The sequence below is a fragment of the Astatotilapia calliptera genome, chromosome 1, assembly GCF_964374335.1.
Source record: "Astatotilapia calliptera chromosome 1, fAstCal68.1, whole genome shotgun sequence".
NCBI classification, from domain to species: Eukaryota; Metazoa; Chordata; class Actinopteri; order Cichliformes; family Cichlidae; genus Astatotilapia; species Astatotilapia calliptera.
Window position 1 is genome coordinate 31340658 of NC_137422.1, and position 16958 is coordinate 31357615.

The 16958-nt window shown below is 39.7% G+C and overlaps 1 protein-coding gene across 6 annotated transcripts; it reads right to left on the reverse strand.

Moving 5' to 3' along the window:
* Positions 1-75: 75 nt before the first annotated feature.
* On the reverse strand, positions 76-16593 carry pkma (pyruvate kinase M1/2a). 6 transcript variants are annotated; one of them, XM_026173286.2, is made up of 11 exons: positions 16437-16593; positions 9334-9515; positions 8854-8945; positions 7006-7137; positions 6719-6905; positions 6346-6616; positions 5981-6131; positions 5682-5834; positions 4028-4194; positions 1455-1636; positions 76-1337 (listed from the first exon to the last, which is right to left on the reverse strand). In XM_026173286.2, the coding sequence occupies exons 1-11, from the start codon at positions 16475-16477 to the stop codon at positions 1231-1233; spliced, it is 1665 nt and encodes a 554-aa protein (XP_026029071.1). In that variant the 5' UTR covers positions 16478-16593; the 3' UTR covers positions 76-1230. The 6 variants fall into 6 exon arrangements, 5 of the variants coding, with proteins under 5 accessions (XP_026029071.1, XP_026029079.1, XP_026029088.1 ...); XM_026173294.2 differs by lacking the exon at positions 16437-16593 and adding an exon at positions 14874-15012; XM_026173303.2 differs by lacking the exon at positions 16437-16593 and adding an exon at positions 14801-14937.
* Between the last annotated feature and the right edge of the window lie 365 nt (positions 16594-16958).

Sequence of the window (16958 nt, forward strand, 5' to 3'; positions counted from 1 at the left end):
TCTCACTCCTTTACTTTGTGCACGGAAATTGAATATACCCACAAACAATGATTCAAACGCATCACAACATTCAGATAGGTGCTCATCTCTTTTATTGATGGAACTCAAGTCTTGTTGGACAGCTCAGTACACCAGCTAAGCATTATAATACTCCTTTACATTTTGTTAGTTCTTACACTCTAGCATTACAATCAAAAGCATGTTACACACGTGGAGACAGTTACAGCGGGTCACCAACAGAGATAGAAAATCTGGGATCCTACCCATCACCACCATTGACTTAGAGGGTCAGGGCTTCATATCTTTACATCAGTCCTATACTCAATCACACAAGTCATCTTTAGTGAACCACACATTTTTCCATAGGTGCCAGCTTTGATATCATCTAAACGCAAAGAAATGTAAAGGCTTTGACACAACTAAACACACAAACACAGTAACTACCTCTGAATTAGACATCCAAAACTAGCTTTCTATAGACAGTCAAAATATAAGTAGTATTGGATGTCCCAAAACAAAAGTTCACCACTCACAAGAGTCAAGTATAATATTGAATGTAACATTGGAGTAAATTAGGAGTGCAACACTTACATATACACTGTTGTACAGTGAAAGCTGGCGAATGAGGACACTTCATATAGACAGCACTAGAGCAGGATTTGTTTGGGTGGAGTGGTGGAGCCACTGTGCGGGGAGCCCAGAGAATGCCACTACTTTGTTCAATTAACCAGCTGAGGAGTGTTTTTAGTATGCCCTTACAGACTCAAGGGGCTCTGGTAAGGTCAGCTGGCTCCACCACCAACCCCACCTAAACATGAGTCAGTACGCACATGCACACAGACCAGGAAGCAGTCACTCATAAAATTCAACTTTTAAAGTTATACAAGTGTTCTGAGTGAATAAATACAGCAGTTTCTGGTCAGGGTGTGTTACTGAGGCCCTGAAGACTGGTTTGATTTAGGTAATTGAAAGGAATGGAACATAGGTAGAACTGTGCGAAAAACACACTCCACTCACACTCAAAACCTCGACCATGAGGGTTGTACCTTTTCAAAAATCCTTTGCATCATTTCCTAAATGCTAAGTTGTTGAATGGTAGAGCATGTGAGCCCCAGTGTCTGGATTCCAAAGGCTGTGAGCAGGAGTGAGGTGTGGTGTTGGAACGCTATGAAAGATAGATGAAAGGGGAAAAAAAGAAAAAGGAGAAAGCAGAGCTGCCCTCCTGGCTGTTCAGGCCACCAGAACCACACGCATGGTGTTGGTGTAACCAGAGCCCGGACGCCAGCCAGTCAACACGATGACAACGTCACCCTCTTTGAAGAAGCCTCTGGCCTTGCCTAAACAAAAAAAAGAAAGAAAAAAAATCATTATGAAACAATAAATGAAGCAGTGGTTATTTGATGTATTAAATTAGGTTTACAGTATACAGGGTATTAAAGATAACAGCTGCTTACCCATTTCCATAGCAAAGTTGACACGCAGGTCTACATCCTCTGCCCACACTTCGTTTGAGGGCTTGGTGTAGAGGACAGGGAAGATGCCGCGGTACAGGTGGGCCTGACGAGCCGTTTGAGCATTACGGGTCACAGCGAGGATGGGGGCACGGGGCCTGTACCTGGAGATCAGGTGGGCAGACCTGCACGGACACAGAGGAAACTAAACACTTCATCCATATTTCATTGATGTAAAGACTGCAGTAGTACAAGTTTACTGAAGAGATTCCAAAAAGGAAATGGATGGATTTTAATGCATACTGAGCAGGTGAACCCATTACAACTGCCCAAAAATTTGTATTGATTGGTCCAATCATAGCCCAAGTCTCAAAGTTAAAATGATCAAGTAAAGATAACCACATGTTCTTAGGCAAATAATTGCAATATGGGGTCTTTAATGAGCATGTTTAATTTTATATCCATCTGTCCTATTGTAGCTACCATCTTTTTTGCTTCATTATGGAGTAACCTTAATTTAAAGTTTCATCAGCAAAAAAAAAAGGGAATTAAACAGTGTTTTACGATGTTTATTTGTGGAGTGTATTGTTATCCCAGCTCTGTGCTACTGTACCAATTGATGTGTCCCATGATTAGCATATGGTACACCTGTGAACAGCGACTTTACCCAACTCATCTTTTAACAGACAGCTAAAAGCTTCGCTCATCTCGGTCAAGGACACAGCCACAGTATTAAATCATTTTTTCTTATCTAACTTTTGTAAAAGACTTTGAACTTCTTTACAGCTTTATGGTATTCAGTGCTTTTTGATTGCAAGGCAGACTTCTTTTTGGAACACGATTTCACATTAGCAAATTCCTCTTGTAAAATGGCTGAAAGTTTTCCTATTATAAAGCCCTCCAGTCACGTTTCATTAATGGAACTCTTCCTTCATTTCTGATTCCAGTTGTTATACTTGATATCATTAGGGGTTAACATACTACTTCCAAAATACACTCAATGTTTCAGTGATCCATTTAACATGGGTGAGAATCCCAATGTTTTGTAAATTAGTAGTTAAAGGTTGTGCAGAACAATGAGGTTTTAATTAGATTTTTTTTTTCCAAAAAGTGCAAAACATTTAACCAAGCAGACATATCCAAGCATTTAACTCATAATACTTAGTGATTTTCAGCAATAAGTAAGAAACTAACAACTTAATATATGCAAATTATCTCCATACTGATGGTTTCCTGAAAGAAGCAATTCAGTGCAATTAATAATCCACCACCCACACACAAGTGTTCTCAGATAGTCTGGCTCATTTCTATTTCTCAGTGTTCTGCTCCCAACAGGTATGAGAGGCAAGGGAAGCAACCAGAGTCTCTAACATTTCCATAGTGAGTGGTCAGAGTAGCCCAAAATAAGTGACAACACTTATGTTTTAGCATCGATATGCAGAGGTTTAAAGTCACTGTCAGTAGCCCAAGATGTCCACGGTTAAAAACCAAGTGATCCTCTAATAGCAAAGACTGTTAAAGGATCACTTTGTTAAACATGAACTTGGCGTTCTCTGAATAAACCAGCTGCTGTACAGCTAATAATGATAAGAGAAAAATGCTGGCAATTTTTTAAAATCTGCATATTTACACCATAGTGTGTAAATAAGTTATGGTTTTAAAATAATATTTTTGTCACAAGTTCTCAAACATTTTGAGCCAATACAACAATCCAAACTAAAATTTCACAAAACTATAAATGACAAGAGTCTAAAAGATGGGCACCTGGGCTAATGACATAACCGTCTCATTTTTTATAAAATTAGTTACTGTTATCACACACACACACACACACACACACACACACACTAGAAGGATGGGGATTTTCACAAGTACATTAGGTGTTTGAGGAAGACGGAGGAGCTGGGTTAAATGGGCGAGCACACGTTTGGCGACACCTTACCTGCGGACCCGAATCATGTCACCTCTATTCCACTTTTCCTTACCTTCCAGTCTTAGTGAGAACAATAATGGCACTAGCACAGCATTTGAAGGATGACTCAACAGCTCCAACAGCTACTGCTTCTGTAGGATCTCTGGTCAGCTGCGAGTGTCTCCTCAGCTCCACAAACAGCTTTCTGTGGAAGGTGGCTGCCTCGGCCTCTCGTGCTATCTGAACCCCGAAGGGAAGGGTTGGGGAGGGGTTACTCTCAATCACACACTATATAATGAGCTACTCACACCAATGGGATTAACTGGCAAATGTGTAGCTAGACTCCTGGTTAAACAAGGATGGCTAATGTAGCCAATGAAGATGTTCACACACACACACACACACACACACACACAAATCAGTGAAGAAGAACATTGAGTAATAGGGTTGGGGATATGTTGTCTTTTTTCTTTAGGGTCCCCACACAAGCATTTAACTGCTTCTATAGAACTTCTTAACATCCAACCATGAGTCTAGTTATGTTTGCCAGCTCTCCCAGTTGTTCCCTTGGAAAGTCCCTGCCTGGCCCTACGCTGCCTCTCAGACTCCTTAAATACAGTTATTAGTGACCTCCACCAACTGGCAGACCAGATAACCTGCCTACCTTCCAGAGCCTGTGAGCACAATGATCGCAGAGGCCAAGCTCTTAAAGGAGGCCTCCACAGCACCGATTGCAATGGCCTCAGCAGGGTCTTTGCAGTGCGGTGTGGAACGACGCAGGTCCTCAAACACCTGCCGATGGAACATGGCTGCCTCGGCTTCACGAGCAATCTGGCACAAGTGAGGGCAAGATGCATCGAAGAAAGTTTTCAAACCAGGCAAACAGTTGTAAAGCAAGAATAAGTGACAAGAAAAGGAAAACAAAGGAAGATGAAAAACAGGGGGGAAAAAAAAAAAAAAAAAAAAGTTAGTGAAGGAGGTTTAAAAAAAAAAAAAAAAAAAGAAAAGAAAAGAAATGAAAGGCAATATAAGAATTTAGGTGTGCAGTAAGTGGGGGAAAAGGGGAATGTCAAGATTAAAATACAAAAACTTTTACATGATATCAAATATGACATACAGTGAACTGCATATTAATTTTAAATTAAATTATCTAAAACATTAAATCACAAATATGTCCTAAAGAAGCTACTGGGTTAAAAACAAATGACAAACACTGAGTCAAAACAAACTGCACAAAAAGCTGAAGAAACTTAAGGGCAGCCAGGAGGAATAAAGAGGAACCATACAGAAATAACTTTTAGCAGAGGCTTAGAAGAGGTTAGTTTTATTTTCCTTTTCCTTACTAAATAAGTGTTTTATTTAAATAAACAGAGGCTATTAAGAGGCTGTACTGTACATAAGATTCTAAAGCATTCCTTCCAACTTCACTGTGGGGGCAGCAAGTTCAAAACTAAGATCTGCAGGACTGCTGAGTCACTGCATCTCTATTGCAGAGTAGCTGTGAACAGTTGCAGTAAGCCAAAAAAAGGCATGAACAATGAACACAGCATTAAGTGCATACTTTAGAGCAAATTTCTATGGGGTCTAAGACTTCATCAAAGGTGCTTTACTTTTATTGTACTTCATTCAGACTGTCCCTAACTAAACAACACAAATGTGGGTATACAGTGTGCAAATTTTAAGGAATCTCCACAGTCCTTTGTTAATCAGGTCATTGAGTGTAGCATCATTTAAAAATGCTTTTTCTGTTCCCTTTTCCAGCAGCCACTTTTTTTCTCTCTTTCTGGAATACAAGTGATTTGCACTATGAATTATTTAACAGCTACCAAAGTTCCACAGATTTCCCTGAAATCATAGCAACTTTAGTAACTAGTAAACAATAGCAGTAACAGCCAATGTGTTAGATGAAGGGGTTCAGGCAACATGCATTATGATTTGGAAATCATGCAATGTCAGAGTTATTTAAAATGCCAAACACAGACGGAATTATCACTGGGATTTTGTCAATTATCCCAACTGAGAATTTTAACATGGTTCATTTGTATATTGATGATGTCGGCTGACATCTTAAAGTTTCACCAAGTGACAAAGTAAAAAGTTTATGCCAATGGGCATGAAAGTGAACACAAAAAAAAACTGAAAGGGGAAAAAAGGGAAAGAATGAAAGCATAACCACCCAGTAGCTATAATCTTTTCCAATTTATAATTGTAATTCATGCAATCAAATCACAAAATCATTACTTTAAATTACAGTTCTTTATGGCCTAATTTGAGATATTTTCCCCATCTTTTGATATTGTTATTATACATTAACTCACCATGTGCTGTGTGCGCACTGCCTCCAGAGGATAGTCTCCCTTGGCAGTCTCTCCACTGAGCATAATGCAGTCGGCTCCATCCAGCACTGCGTTGGCTACATCACTGCCCTCAGCACGAGTGGGTCTAGGCTTCTTGATCATGCTCTCCAACATCTGAATAATTTAGGAAAATAAAACCAGTCTGGTTAAAATTTACGTCGCTGAACACATTTAGGCCGACAGGATGATTAGTACACCGAGTACTCAGCAAACTAGATGTGCTAGGAGGAAATGCAACATTTTCTTTACTGTTGTCTGACCTGAGTGGCACAGGTGATTGGCTTGCCAGCTTTGTTGCAGCGCCCGATCATCATTTTCTGGGCAAGGAAGACCTTTTCTGTGGGGATCTCAATACCCAGGTCACCTCGGGCAACCATGATACCGTCGCTGGCCTCCATGATCTCATCAAATCTGCAAAACGGGTACAAAAATTCCAGCTTATCAAATTCATCAAGTGCAACCATTTGTTATGATATATTGCCAGGACTATGGCATAAACATACACTCATAAAGACCACTTTAAAGCCCTTTAAAAAAAAGGTTTCAGCTTAATCTTTTATTTCTTCTCTACAATACACCATCATTTAAATAAAAGATGTTGATATAGCAAGCCATTTCCACACACCTGCGTACACCTTCATGGTTCTCAAGCTTGCTGATGATCTTAATGTTTTTGCCCTTCTCTCCTAGCACTGCGCGGACAGCATGCACATCATCCGCTTTGCGAATGAAAGAGGCAAAGACCATGTCGACTCCCTGCTGCACACCAAACTGCAGGTCTTGGATGTCCTTATCAGAAACAGCTGGCAGGTCTACAGCAGCACCGGGGAGGTTCACTCCCTTCTTACTTCCCAAGGTGCCACCATTCTCGATCTCACAACTGAGGAAATCAGTGCCTTTGGAGGTGAAAAATAAACATAAGTATTTTTTAAATATTATAATAGATCAGAAGAGACTTTGAGGCTGGCCTCATTTATCATGGCCTGGCTTTTACTCACCAATCTCCTTGACTTGCAGGGATATGAGTCCATCGTCAATGTAGACCTTGCTGCCAACTTCAACAACTTTGGTAATGTTCTTGTAATCAAGCCAGAGAATGTCCTCACTGCAGTTCTCCTGGTAAGCATCATCTAAGGTAAGCTTGATCATGTTGCCTTTGACCAGCTCCACCTCAGCAGTACCACTCTGTCAAATCATTAACACAATCATCACATAAGTTATTGTTCTTTCTGGTTGGGTTTTATTCTACTGAAGCTTCGTAAAGAACAAGTGGAGCTGAACTCACTCCCTTAATGAGGCCAGTCCTGATCTCTGGGCCCTTGGTGTCCAGAGCAATGCCAATAGGCCTGTACTGGATGCTGCCAGGCTCAAAGCTCTCACATGCCTCACGAACGTTCTTGATTGTTTGTGCATGATACTGTAAAGCAAGGAAGAAGTCAATATGTTAATATTTCCAGTAAATACTCTTCCCCAGATGTCAACCCCAACTATTTCTTTCAGTCAAAACTGTCCCTAACAACCTCTTTCTATTCCATCTTGGACTGCAAACATGTTAAAGAGCAATACTACTTTATGCATTTATTCTCAGATAAAGGTTTTACAAAGCAGACATAAAAGTAACGCCAGACAATTAACAGATAAAAATACAACTCACATGACTATAAACTGGGTCATAATTATACGTTATCATCATGGGGTTAGAATGGAGAATAGAATAGCCCTTTATTGTCATTGTACACGTACAACGAAATTTTGGGAGCTCCACTGTGGTGGAATAAAATATAAATAGTTGGTAGCATGAATAAATAGCAAACAGGAGAAATGTATACTACCAAGTTGCAAAGTGCTTGGAAGTAGTGGAGAAAAAACAAAAAAAAAAAAAAAAAACTTATTTATTTTTAAATGAGTGGCCTGAGGGATGGGGGTTACTCAATCCATGGCTCAGATTAGTAAAGTGGGTGGGCAGGAGTGGGGTGTGTGTTGGTTGGGGAAGGGGGGATGCTTGTTTACAGTCCAAATGGCTCAGAGGAAGAAGCCCTTTGTAAATATGGAAGTGTGGGAACTGATTGACCTGACACGCCGTCAGAGGGCAGTGGGTCAAACAGATGGTGGGCGGGGTGCACCGTCCTCCTGTCTCGTTTTCCTGAGACAGGAGTTCATGAAGCATGGACTGACATGGGCTTGCATTTTTAAGTGTGTATTTGGCTATAAAGCTGTCACGGTTAATAACTGGACGGGTGACATGCCACTGTGTGCGTCCTTAAACACAGGTTACACTTGATTATGACAGACACCTTCTGATACTGTGCCATGTATGATAAGTTTGAGTGTAGCGTTTCTCAAAAGGAAATTCCTCAGTCAAGTAGATGATGAAAAGTAGTACGCCAATAATGAAACTAAATCCTAGCACAAGCAGGAGTGCAAACAAACTAAAATACATTGTTATATCTTAAAGGAAGATAAAGAATGTAGGTGCACTTTTTCCCCCAGAAATCTTGCTACTTCTCAATGCTGGCCAACATTTGCTACAGAGCTGTGGGAAATGCTATAAGAAAATTAAACACATCCAGCTTTGCACCTTAGTGCATGCTAATTAACTAGCAGTGTATCGTTTGTGGTTTTATAAACAGCTACTGCCTGCCCACGGCTTATGCTGCCTACCTGGGTAACCGGAGCTTTCAATAATAACTTAAGTGGCAGGTAATCACATTGGCTGACTTTCAGCGTTACACCACAACCACTATGAGAAAACCATTATGGTTTTGCCAGCTGGAAAAAAACCCCCAAAACAAAGCCAGGTGTTGCTGCTTGCTTTTCTAGCACTGCAAAACAGCAAAGCTTTGATTTCGTTTTCCATTTTCAAATCTACAGTTACATTGATTCTTTGTGAAACAGCTAGATCTACTCAGTCCAAGAATATATTAAAGTCAAGTATGTTAAAAAAAAAATTTCAAAGAAAATTATTAATGATTTCTACACTGAATTTTCAGAATCTGCAACACCTTTAAAAACAAACAAAGAACTATATTTGAAGAAACCATCAGCTCAGATAAAATTTGATTTAACTGTCTGAAATGTAAACTGCCATTGCCCAAGACATTTACATAGCGGACCGAGTTGTAGGAAGACCCACCTCATGTGTGCCATGGGAGAAGTTTAAGCGAGCAATGTTCATTCCAGACTTGATCATCTCCTTCAGCATGTCCACAGATCGAGAGGCTGGCCCTGCACAGAGTTATTGAAAATTCTAACATTTAGGATTTTGATACCGTTTACTAGCAGGGAGGAACAAGTCATTGTGTACAAACTAAAGTCCAAAATGTAAAATTCCAAACAGATCTTATTTTGTTAAAAGATACGGTACTGTATGAAGACTCAATGGTGTGAACGGAAAACTTAACCAAACGTTGCAACGTTTGCACCACAAAACCAAAAACTAAATCTCCAGAAATGCAGTGTCTTAGCTTTTAAGCTGCCCCTACAACAGCGGCTTTAAAAACAGATGTTCTCTTTTAAATGTACAAAGAGCTTCGTTCCACATCTATTATTGTGTGAGTACAAGTTAAAAGAAAAAAAAAAAAAAAAAAAAAAAAAAAGTGTAGGTTGGACCAACCAATGGTGCAGATAATTCCGGTGTTGCGCGCAGTGATGGGCTCTGAGTCGATATCCAGCAGGCACATGTGTTCCAGGAAAGTGTCGGCTGTAGCAGCATAGAGCTGCTGTGTCTGGATGAAGGCCGAGCCCATATCTCCTTTTAACTGAGGCATGGTGATTCCTGGTGCAACTGGAGAAGTCCTAAACAGGAAAGAGAAAAAAAAATATATAAAATTAATTACTGAGGTTGTTGGATTCCACTGAAAGCATCATCCACATACCTGCATTTGTGTTGTAAAACAGGATAGCTATTAGTTAGGCTAGTTTATATCATAGAGTAACAGTAAGACTGTTAACAGTCTAAGCCCTTTTTGTATACCTTTGTATTAGACTGCGCAAGTCCAACAAAATGTGTCATGATATACACAAGTCATGGCTCAGTTTGCCATAAGGGGAAAACTGAACCATGGTAGTGCTAAGACAGACGGACAGACGGCTCACTCACTCACCTTATGAAATCTAAATATTGCACTGGGTTATTGTGAGCACAGAATTTGCACAAGACTATCTTGAATTTGAGGATATGAATGTTTCACGCTTCAATAATTAAGGAAAATAACTCCAACCTCTTTGGAACAGCTTAAAAACGAACAGGAAATATATTAACGTTGATCTGTAGCGCTAGAGGACATGCTAAGGCTTATACAGAGTAGTACAGCCCATTGAGCTGCTAGACCACCCACCCTTCTTGCTGAGTCACCGATGCCAACAGTCACATCTCAACTAGAAGGTTGGAATTTCTGTACTTTCAACATGAAACCATCACTCTTTTCTAGTTGTAAAACACAAGGCTGTATAGAACAGAGATTACCTAAAATCCTGTGCAGTGGGAAGTGACTCAATATAGTCAGTTGCACACAGGGAACTTTTATGTGTGGCTGGGACACTCCCTTCCTTTCAGCCTACGAATCAGAGTTATGAGAGGTACTGTATCAATGAGCATTGTATCATGCTTAATCCAACAAGGTAGGCATGTCTCAGCAGGGTGTAACATTACTTATCTATAGTGATTATGAGTGCAGCTTCTTTTAGGGCTCTGGTTGCTGTGGTTACACAACTAAAACAAATATTTCATTTAATAGGCTGGTTTTACAGACAGCAAAATTAATCAGATTTGATTAACTTCACTTCTAAGTAGATTTGAAGGGTTTATTTTATGTTGTTTTTTTTTTTAATCAAAGCAACAGGCTGACAAGTCACTAAAAGCCACCTTTAGTACCAGTCTTAATTCCCTACCAATATATACAGAACAGGATACAAAGGCTAATGCAAAAAAATAAAAAATAAAAAATCTGGAAAACACAGACAATTTTTAGATGCTGCAGCTACAACTGAAGCCAAAGCCATCTTTGTGGTAATTTCTCAGTGGAAGATTTACTGCAGACACGTGGTAGTGGTCTGACTTTCTCTTACTCATAACATCCTAAATGCAAATGCATCATGGTGGGGGATTCCAGACAGAACCTCACTGCCAGCAGCCTGCTAACTGGTGATGTAACATTTCCATCAATGAGGCAGACTAATGTTGTACGTGAGCTCAGTCACACTACTGCAGCACACTCAACCCTTCAGTGGGCTGAACCACAAGGAAAAATCTCAGAGGGGGCAAAAGGAGCCTGTAATCATGCTAGCTACTGCAGCATGCTGTTTTTAAATGATTTCCTGGTGTGACCCAAAAAGCAATAAAACAACTTTAACAAAATGGATTAAATAGTACAATAGCATGATGTCGAACAAACACAGCCGATGACAATCAGACAATCAAAACATCTGAGAAAAATGCAACATCTAGATGCAATGCCATCATTGTCACTCTTTTCTACCGTCTAATTTGAATGTTACATCTTTAACGTTAAACCTCTTCAGTTTTGCAATGTTGGACTGTATTGAACTTTAAAGACATTTAGAAGGAAATGTGGAAATGAAGTTTTATGCAACTTCCTACAGAAGATGTTTGTTAGACGACTACAAATATGTCCAAAACCAACTCCCCCCCCAAAAAAGGAAAATTCTGTATTTATACAACAGATAGAGAGAATTCACTTGAAAAGAGATGCATTAAAAAATAAAATAAAAAATTTAGAACTGTGACAGAAACGTCAAGCTGGGCAGGCCCATAGGCCTCTCTGCACCATACAGCCAGTCTTGGTGCTACACGTGGGCACACATGTAAAAGCCTTCTATATTTACTAGGCTGTTCCTTGCATCTCTGGAAAGCTACTGTGTTAAAAAGCTTTCCACAGACAGATATACTGACCCTTGCCAAAGTGCTCAAAAGCCCTGTTGCTGTAGTTCCCACTACATAATGTGTCTCCAGGACACACAAACAGTCATAGTTGGCAAAAAAAACCCAAAAAAAAAACAAAAAAAAAAAAAACACAGCTGTATCTAGGAGTAGGAATAGTAATAAAACTACAGGCTTGCTTCTAGTGACAGAATTGCTAGCTTACCCTTGCTTGTTGAGGTTGGGGATTTCAAATGTGCATCAACCAAAAATGTGCTGAATGTCTCATCATTACTGTCATAAAATAGGGATCTGATAAGATTTTCTTCTGCAAATACACAGAATTATCTGCATGTGTCTTTTGCAGTTCAGGAGAAATGTCCTCTCACACTCACATACTGCCTGTATCCTCAAGTGAAGTGTTATTTTTGGACCAGAAGGAATGAGACTGGCCAAAGAACATGCATTGTTCCAGCTTGTATGCTCCTTGTTGTTATAGAGAAACACAATGACTACATAAAGAGGCATCTCTGAACCCCGGATACCTAGTGGACAGTAGTCACAGACCAGCAGCAGCTACAGCAACCCTGACACAGATACAGGACCAGCTAAGAGCAGAGTGCTGATAATCATTTTGTAAGACATATACTTTTGTAACATATTGTCTCACCATCTTATCACGTCTTTCTAAACCATTTCTTATCCAACTTATCTATGAAAACAGCTGTGCAATCATAAGCAGTTACAGTAGCATTCCTGCCAGGGCGACATAACATTTTGTATGACCTGCTAAGCATGTGATGTAACACTGGGCTAATCCAAGGTGGCTCTTGAATGGTTTCAATCCTCCACACTCTCTCAACCAAGGCACCATTTGCAGGTTACACTACATACCCCCTGTAGATCTTCCTGTTCTTCTTGGGGACAAAGCATGTTAACACAAATGACCTCCATAGCCACCCCAGTGTGCTTGAGCTTCCAATGCCAGCGAACAAACTTCTCCTTGCTACAGCAGAACTGAGTGCGGCAGCAACGTGCGTGCATGTGTGCAACATTCCCAGGAGCTCAAGAGTAAATCCATTCAATGAGGATAAAGGATTTGAAGAGCACCCACAGTGACTAGACAGTCACCACGATCTAATACAACCGACATACATGAGACTTCTGTGAGGAAGTATTCTGTATTCTGACTTCTGGTGTCAGAATACAGGAGTATTCTGACACCAGTGTTGCTACCAGGCTAGGGTAGCCCCGAGTCTAAAAATGGATTTTTGGCTAATAATAACACAACATGGCAAGTCAAGTGGCAGAAAGCTAATCCTCAGAATACATGATGGTTGTTAGAATCTACAGATTATTACAAACTTTATTTAGGGTAGTGTGTACCTTTAGAGTGACCATTTTGTCAGGTGGTGGCAGAGGAATACTCATAATGGTGGAGTTGGCTCCATGCGGCATTAGCAAACATACATCTACAGTAGAGAGACCAACAGCTGTTTGGTCCAGATTAATACACTGACCACCAGCTTTGCTAAAGCTAAACTTTCTTATCAAAACAGCAGGTCAAGGACAGGAGTTCCTACTAGAAGAGGAAATTGTAGTTTTATTCATTAACTGTAGCAGCAGGTGGCATCCACGACTCACACTGGTCTTGGTAAACAGATAGGTGCCCTTTACAATGCTTTCAAAAGCAGAAAATTACTAAGTGATGACCCAGATGTTTGTCACACAGAACCTTCTGTTGAGGTATTTGTTGATAAAAAATAAAAATAAAAAAAAAGTTCTAGAGTCTGAAGTTTAAGTTCACAGGCTCAATTTAACTTGGGTTACTCTGCCTTTATGGGAGAAAATAATTACAACAGTGCCTCTAGAGTTCTGTGCTTTCAGTCTAGCTTTAAGTGGCAAAGACACTCAAGGTTCTCTTGTGGAGTTAATCACTTCAACAGAACTCAGTCAGTTGCCTGACAAACTGATTTGGTTGGGCTCTTGTAAATGAGACTTGAGACTAAAGAAGTCCAGACGCTTTTCTTTGCAAGCTCCTTTGACTACGATGACCTGGATGACTGAGAACCTTCACAGACTAAATGAGACTTCATTTTGTAAACAGCTCATTTGCCCAGGAAGGTCATATCAATGACAATTAGTGTTATACAAATAACTGCATTTCAGAAAATAAAGCATATGCACGAGGTGTATTTCACAATTATTAAGGATATCAAACTGCAGTTTAAAAATTCAGCTAAAAGACTTCTTTTTGTGGAAAAAAAGAAGTGTTCACATACTTGGCAGGATGAGACCTGCCTTCATTCCTATGTATCTAGTGTCAATAAGGCCTTCCACCACTGCGGAAAATTACTGTAGTCAAACAAAACCCATATTTCAAACTAGATCTACAGGACGGTCATGCCATACACAACATCTAACGTGGCCGGCATTTACTTAAGAGAGGAAAGACTGATGAATTAAAGGATGAAGATGCGCATCGTGATGAGTTTAGCTTAGCAGTAACGGGCACACGGAGGAAAAGGAGAACACATACCACGCAATTCTTTAATTAAGTATCATTACATTACCAACAATGAAATTAACTAGATTTTTTTCATTATTTAAAAGCTACATCAGCTATAAAGCTTCAGTGTTTTATAAAAATGCATCAAGTTATAGTAAAGACGATGCGCTAAAGGTCACGTTCTCATCCTGCGTCACATTTTCCTGAGCTAGACGCATCACGGAGATTGACCAATGGGAAGCCGAAAAGACGGAGGGGCCACACCCACGTCAAGAGGCAACAGGAAGCGATTCTACAACGTTTCACGCGAATGAAATAAAATGTTACTGGTATGCATACATTTTCTGGGTTGGCTACAAAAACAATACTGCTACTTTTTGAGAGTTTGTAATATAAGCAGCTGCTCAATTTACACATACATTCCCTCGGTTTATCCGTTTATTAAATGCACTGCCACAAGGCTGTTAAAAGCATTCTAAGTCCGCACATGAGGGGTTTAAAATGGCTGATCTAAGTCGACTGTATTCATCTAGCTGTATTAACACTGTTACATTTTGAGGCTTTAAAATAGTAATCAATTAAAATACCGGTAAATGAGAAAGACAGGAAACCACATGTCGGTGAGCAACACGCAGAGTTACTCGGTAATCTTACCAGAGTGTAAAAAATAGCTACTGAAAATAAAAGTCTTACAGGTTTTAAAAGCTGTGACACGTCCGATGGATCGACAGACAATGCAGCTGAACCCCCTGTTGAGGATACCCACCTTTAGTAGCTGTTGAACCGATGTGACTGGCGTATCACTGAGCTCAGCTCAAGGTGATCTCTTTAGAACCTCAAGCTATGGCACTACTTTCTAGGGATGCTACGATATCCATCCGAGAGAACGTGTAAAAAGGGAAAGGGGGTCTTTAGAGTCTTATATCAATCGCTGCGACCATTATAGCATCAAGAACACGAAAAAGGAAGATTTACTTCACTTTTATATCGGGTTTACGCCTTTTGAAAGCCAGGAAGTGGTAAATAAAAAAAAGCGCGGAAGGATACAGAGATGCGTATGGTAGTGGTTGGGACGCGTGAGGACCTGGACATGTGACTATGTGTGGCTTTCCCGAATAAAAGTGAGGAAGATGAAAAATGCAGTAGTTTGCTTAACATCGGCATTCAGTCTCCGTTTACAGGCCCCGTAGTATTTAAATGAATTAAATATTACTTGTTGTCTTTTGGCTTCATTAGTGCCTGGACGTGCTAACCATCTGCTGCTTAGTGTAACATGGGAAGCATCATTAGACGTGCTGTATACGGTAACCGACTTGTGTGCTGTCATCATATATTTTTTATGTTAAACTTAGTTGATGAAAGACTGTTAATAGAAAGAAAGAAAAAAGAGACCCAAATGCTTTTTAGTGCCCCTGCTGTATTTTGTAAGTTCCCAATCATTCAGCAGTAGACAGAAAAATCTAACGTGGGCCTCGGAAATTCTTTATAGACTCTAACTCCATCTAGCGATAAAAAACGATACAGCAGTCTGGTTATGGTCAGTTATATAAGTATGTGCATTTTGTTACTTAATATTGAATATTGTCAAAATACGTTCTCTTAAAATATAAACATTAACTTCGATTATTTGTTATGTTATGTAAATATTATTTGCGCCTTATTTAAATTATTATTTTTAACTTTAAATCATATCCGTAGCAGGCATCCCCAAACAGTGGCTTGTCCCCCACGGTTGAAGCAGGTGGGGTAACGATGACCAAGGTAAATATATGACATAAAATTAAGATAAAAAACATTTTTTGGAGAAATAAGGAAAGAAAATAATAACATTCAAATTGGATTGATTTTTAATTGGTAAAAGTTGATAAAATGTGTTAGGCATAAACTGCTTCTGAAGTTGTGAATGTCATAAAACTTTTAAAAGCCACTGGACTACATTAAAAACCTTCCTATGTTAGAGAGAAAGAGAGAATGTAAACTTTTTGGGGGTGGGGGGGGGGGGGGGTATACATTTACGTTTTACCACTTGGCAATAAATACACATAACACGGATTTGTGCCTTGCATACAGTACATAACTATGAAAAAAAAATGCTTGCCACAGTGATTAATTATCTGGTTGCCGAAAGTAAATCCTTGACACAGGCGCGAATGCATTTTAACTGCAGTGAACAAAATGTTTAAGCTCTGCAACAAAACCTGCAGATAATCCTAAACATGTAGTTTACAACAACAATAAAACACAGATGCTATTTTTTTGCACTGCTACAAAAGCCTGCACTTCCCACTGCAGGTGTACCCCCTTTTACCATGTTACATATTTAACTCACCTGTTAACAGTTGTGGTAGCACTGCTACTCCCACTGCCCATGTTGCTGTCCCTCTGATTGCTGACTTCCTTTACTTGGACCCCATCTACTCCAGCGTCCAAGGCCAGTTGACACACCTTTCCAGGTGAGGAACAGACCTGCTGTTCAGTCTCTTTGTTCACTGCCCAAGCTCTTGGCTGTCAGTCAGCATTAATTGCTGCTAAAGCCTGTGCCATGTTGTACAGTAAGACAGTATGAGAATATGCTCAGATAAGTCTCAGAGATGAGCAGATAGAACACCTTAATGCTGCTAATACTGCTCTAGTAAAACTGCCTCCACCAGTGCTACCAAAATAAAACAGAATGTGAAGTACTTGGAACCACAGATAAAAATCAGTTGATACTGTTTAATATTATTTGCTTTAAAATATTGAGCTCATTTACAAAATGAAAAAAACAACAACATGTTTTACATTATGTTATTACAAACACATATCTATATATACGTATATATGTATGGAAGTGAATACATACATATATCCA

Bases quoted from the DNA above. Each gene is read 5' to 3' on its own strand.
- pkma (XM_026173277.2), bottom strand. From the start codon at position 12,653: ATGTTGCACACATGCACGCACGTTGCTGCCGCACTCAGTTCTGCTGTA. The intron at 7,138-8,853 runs GTGGGTCTTCCT...CTTGCTTTACAG, and splicing joins TCTCCCATGGCACACATGAG to TATCATGCACAAACAATCAA. The intron at 6,906-7,005 runs GTGAGTTCAGCT...ATGATTTGACAG, and splicing joins GGACTGGCCTCATTAAGGGA to AGTGGTACTGCTGAGGTGGA.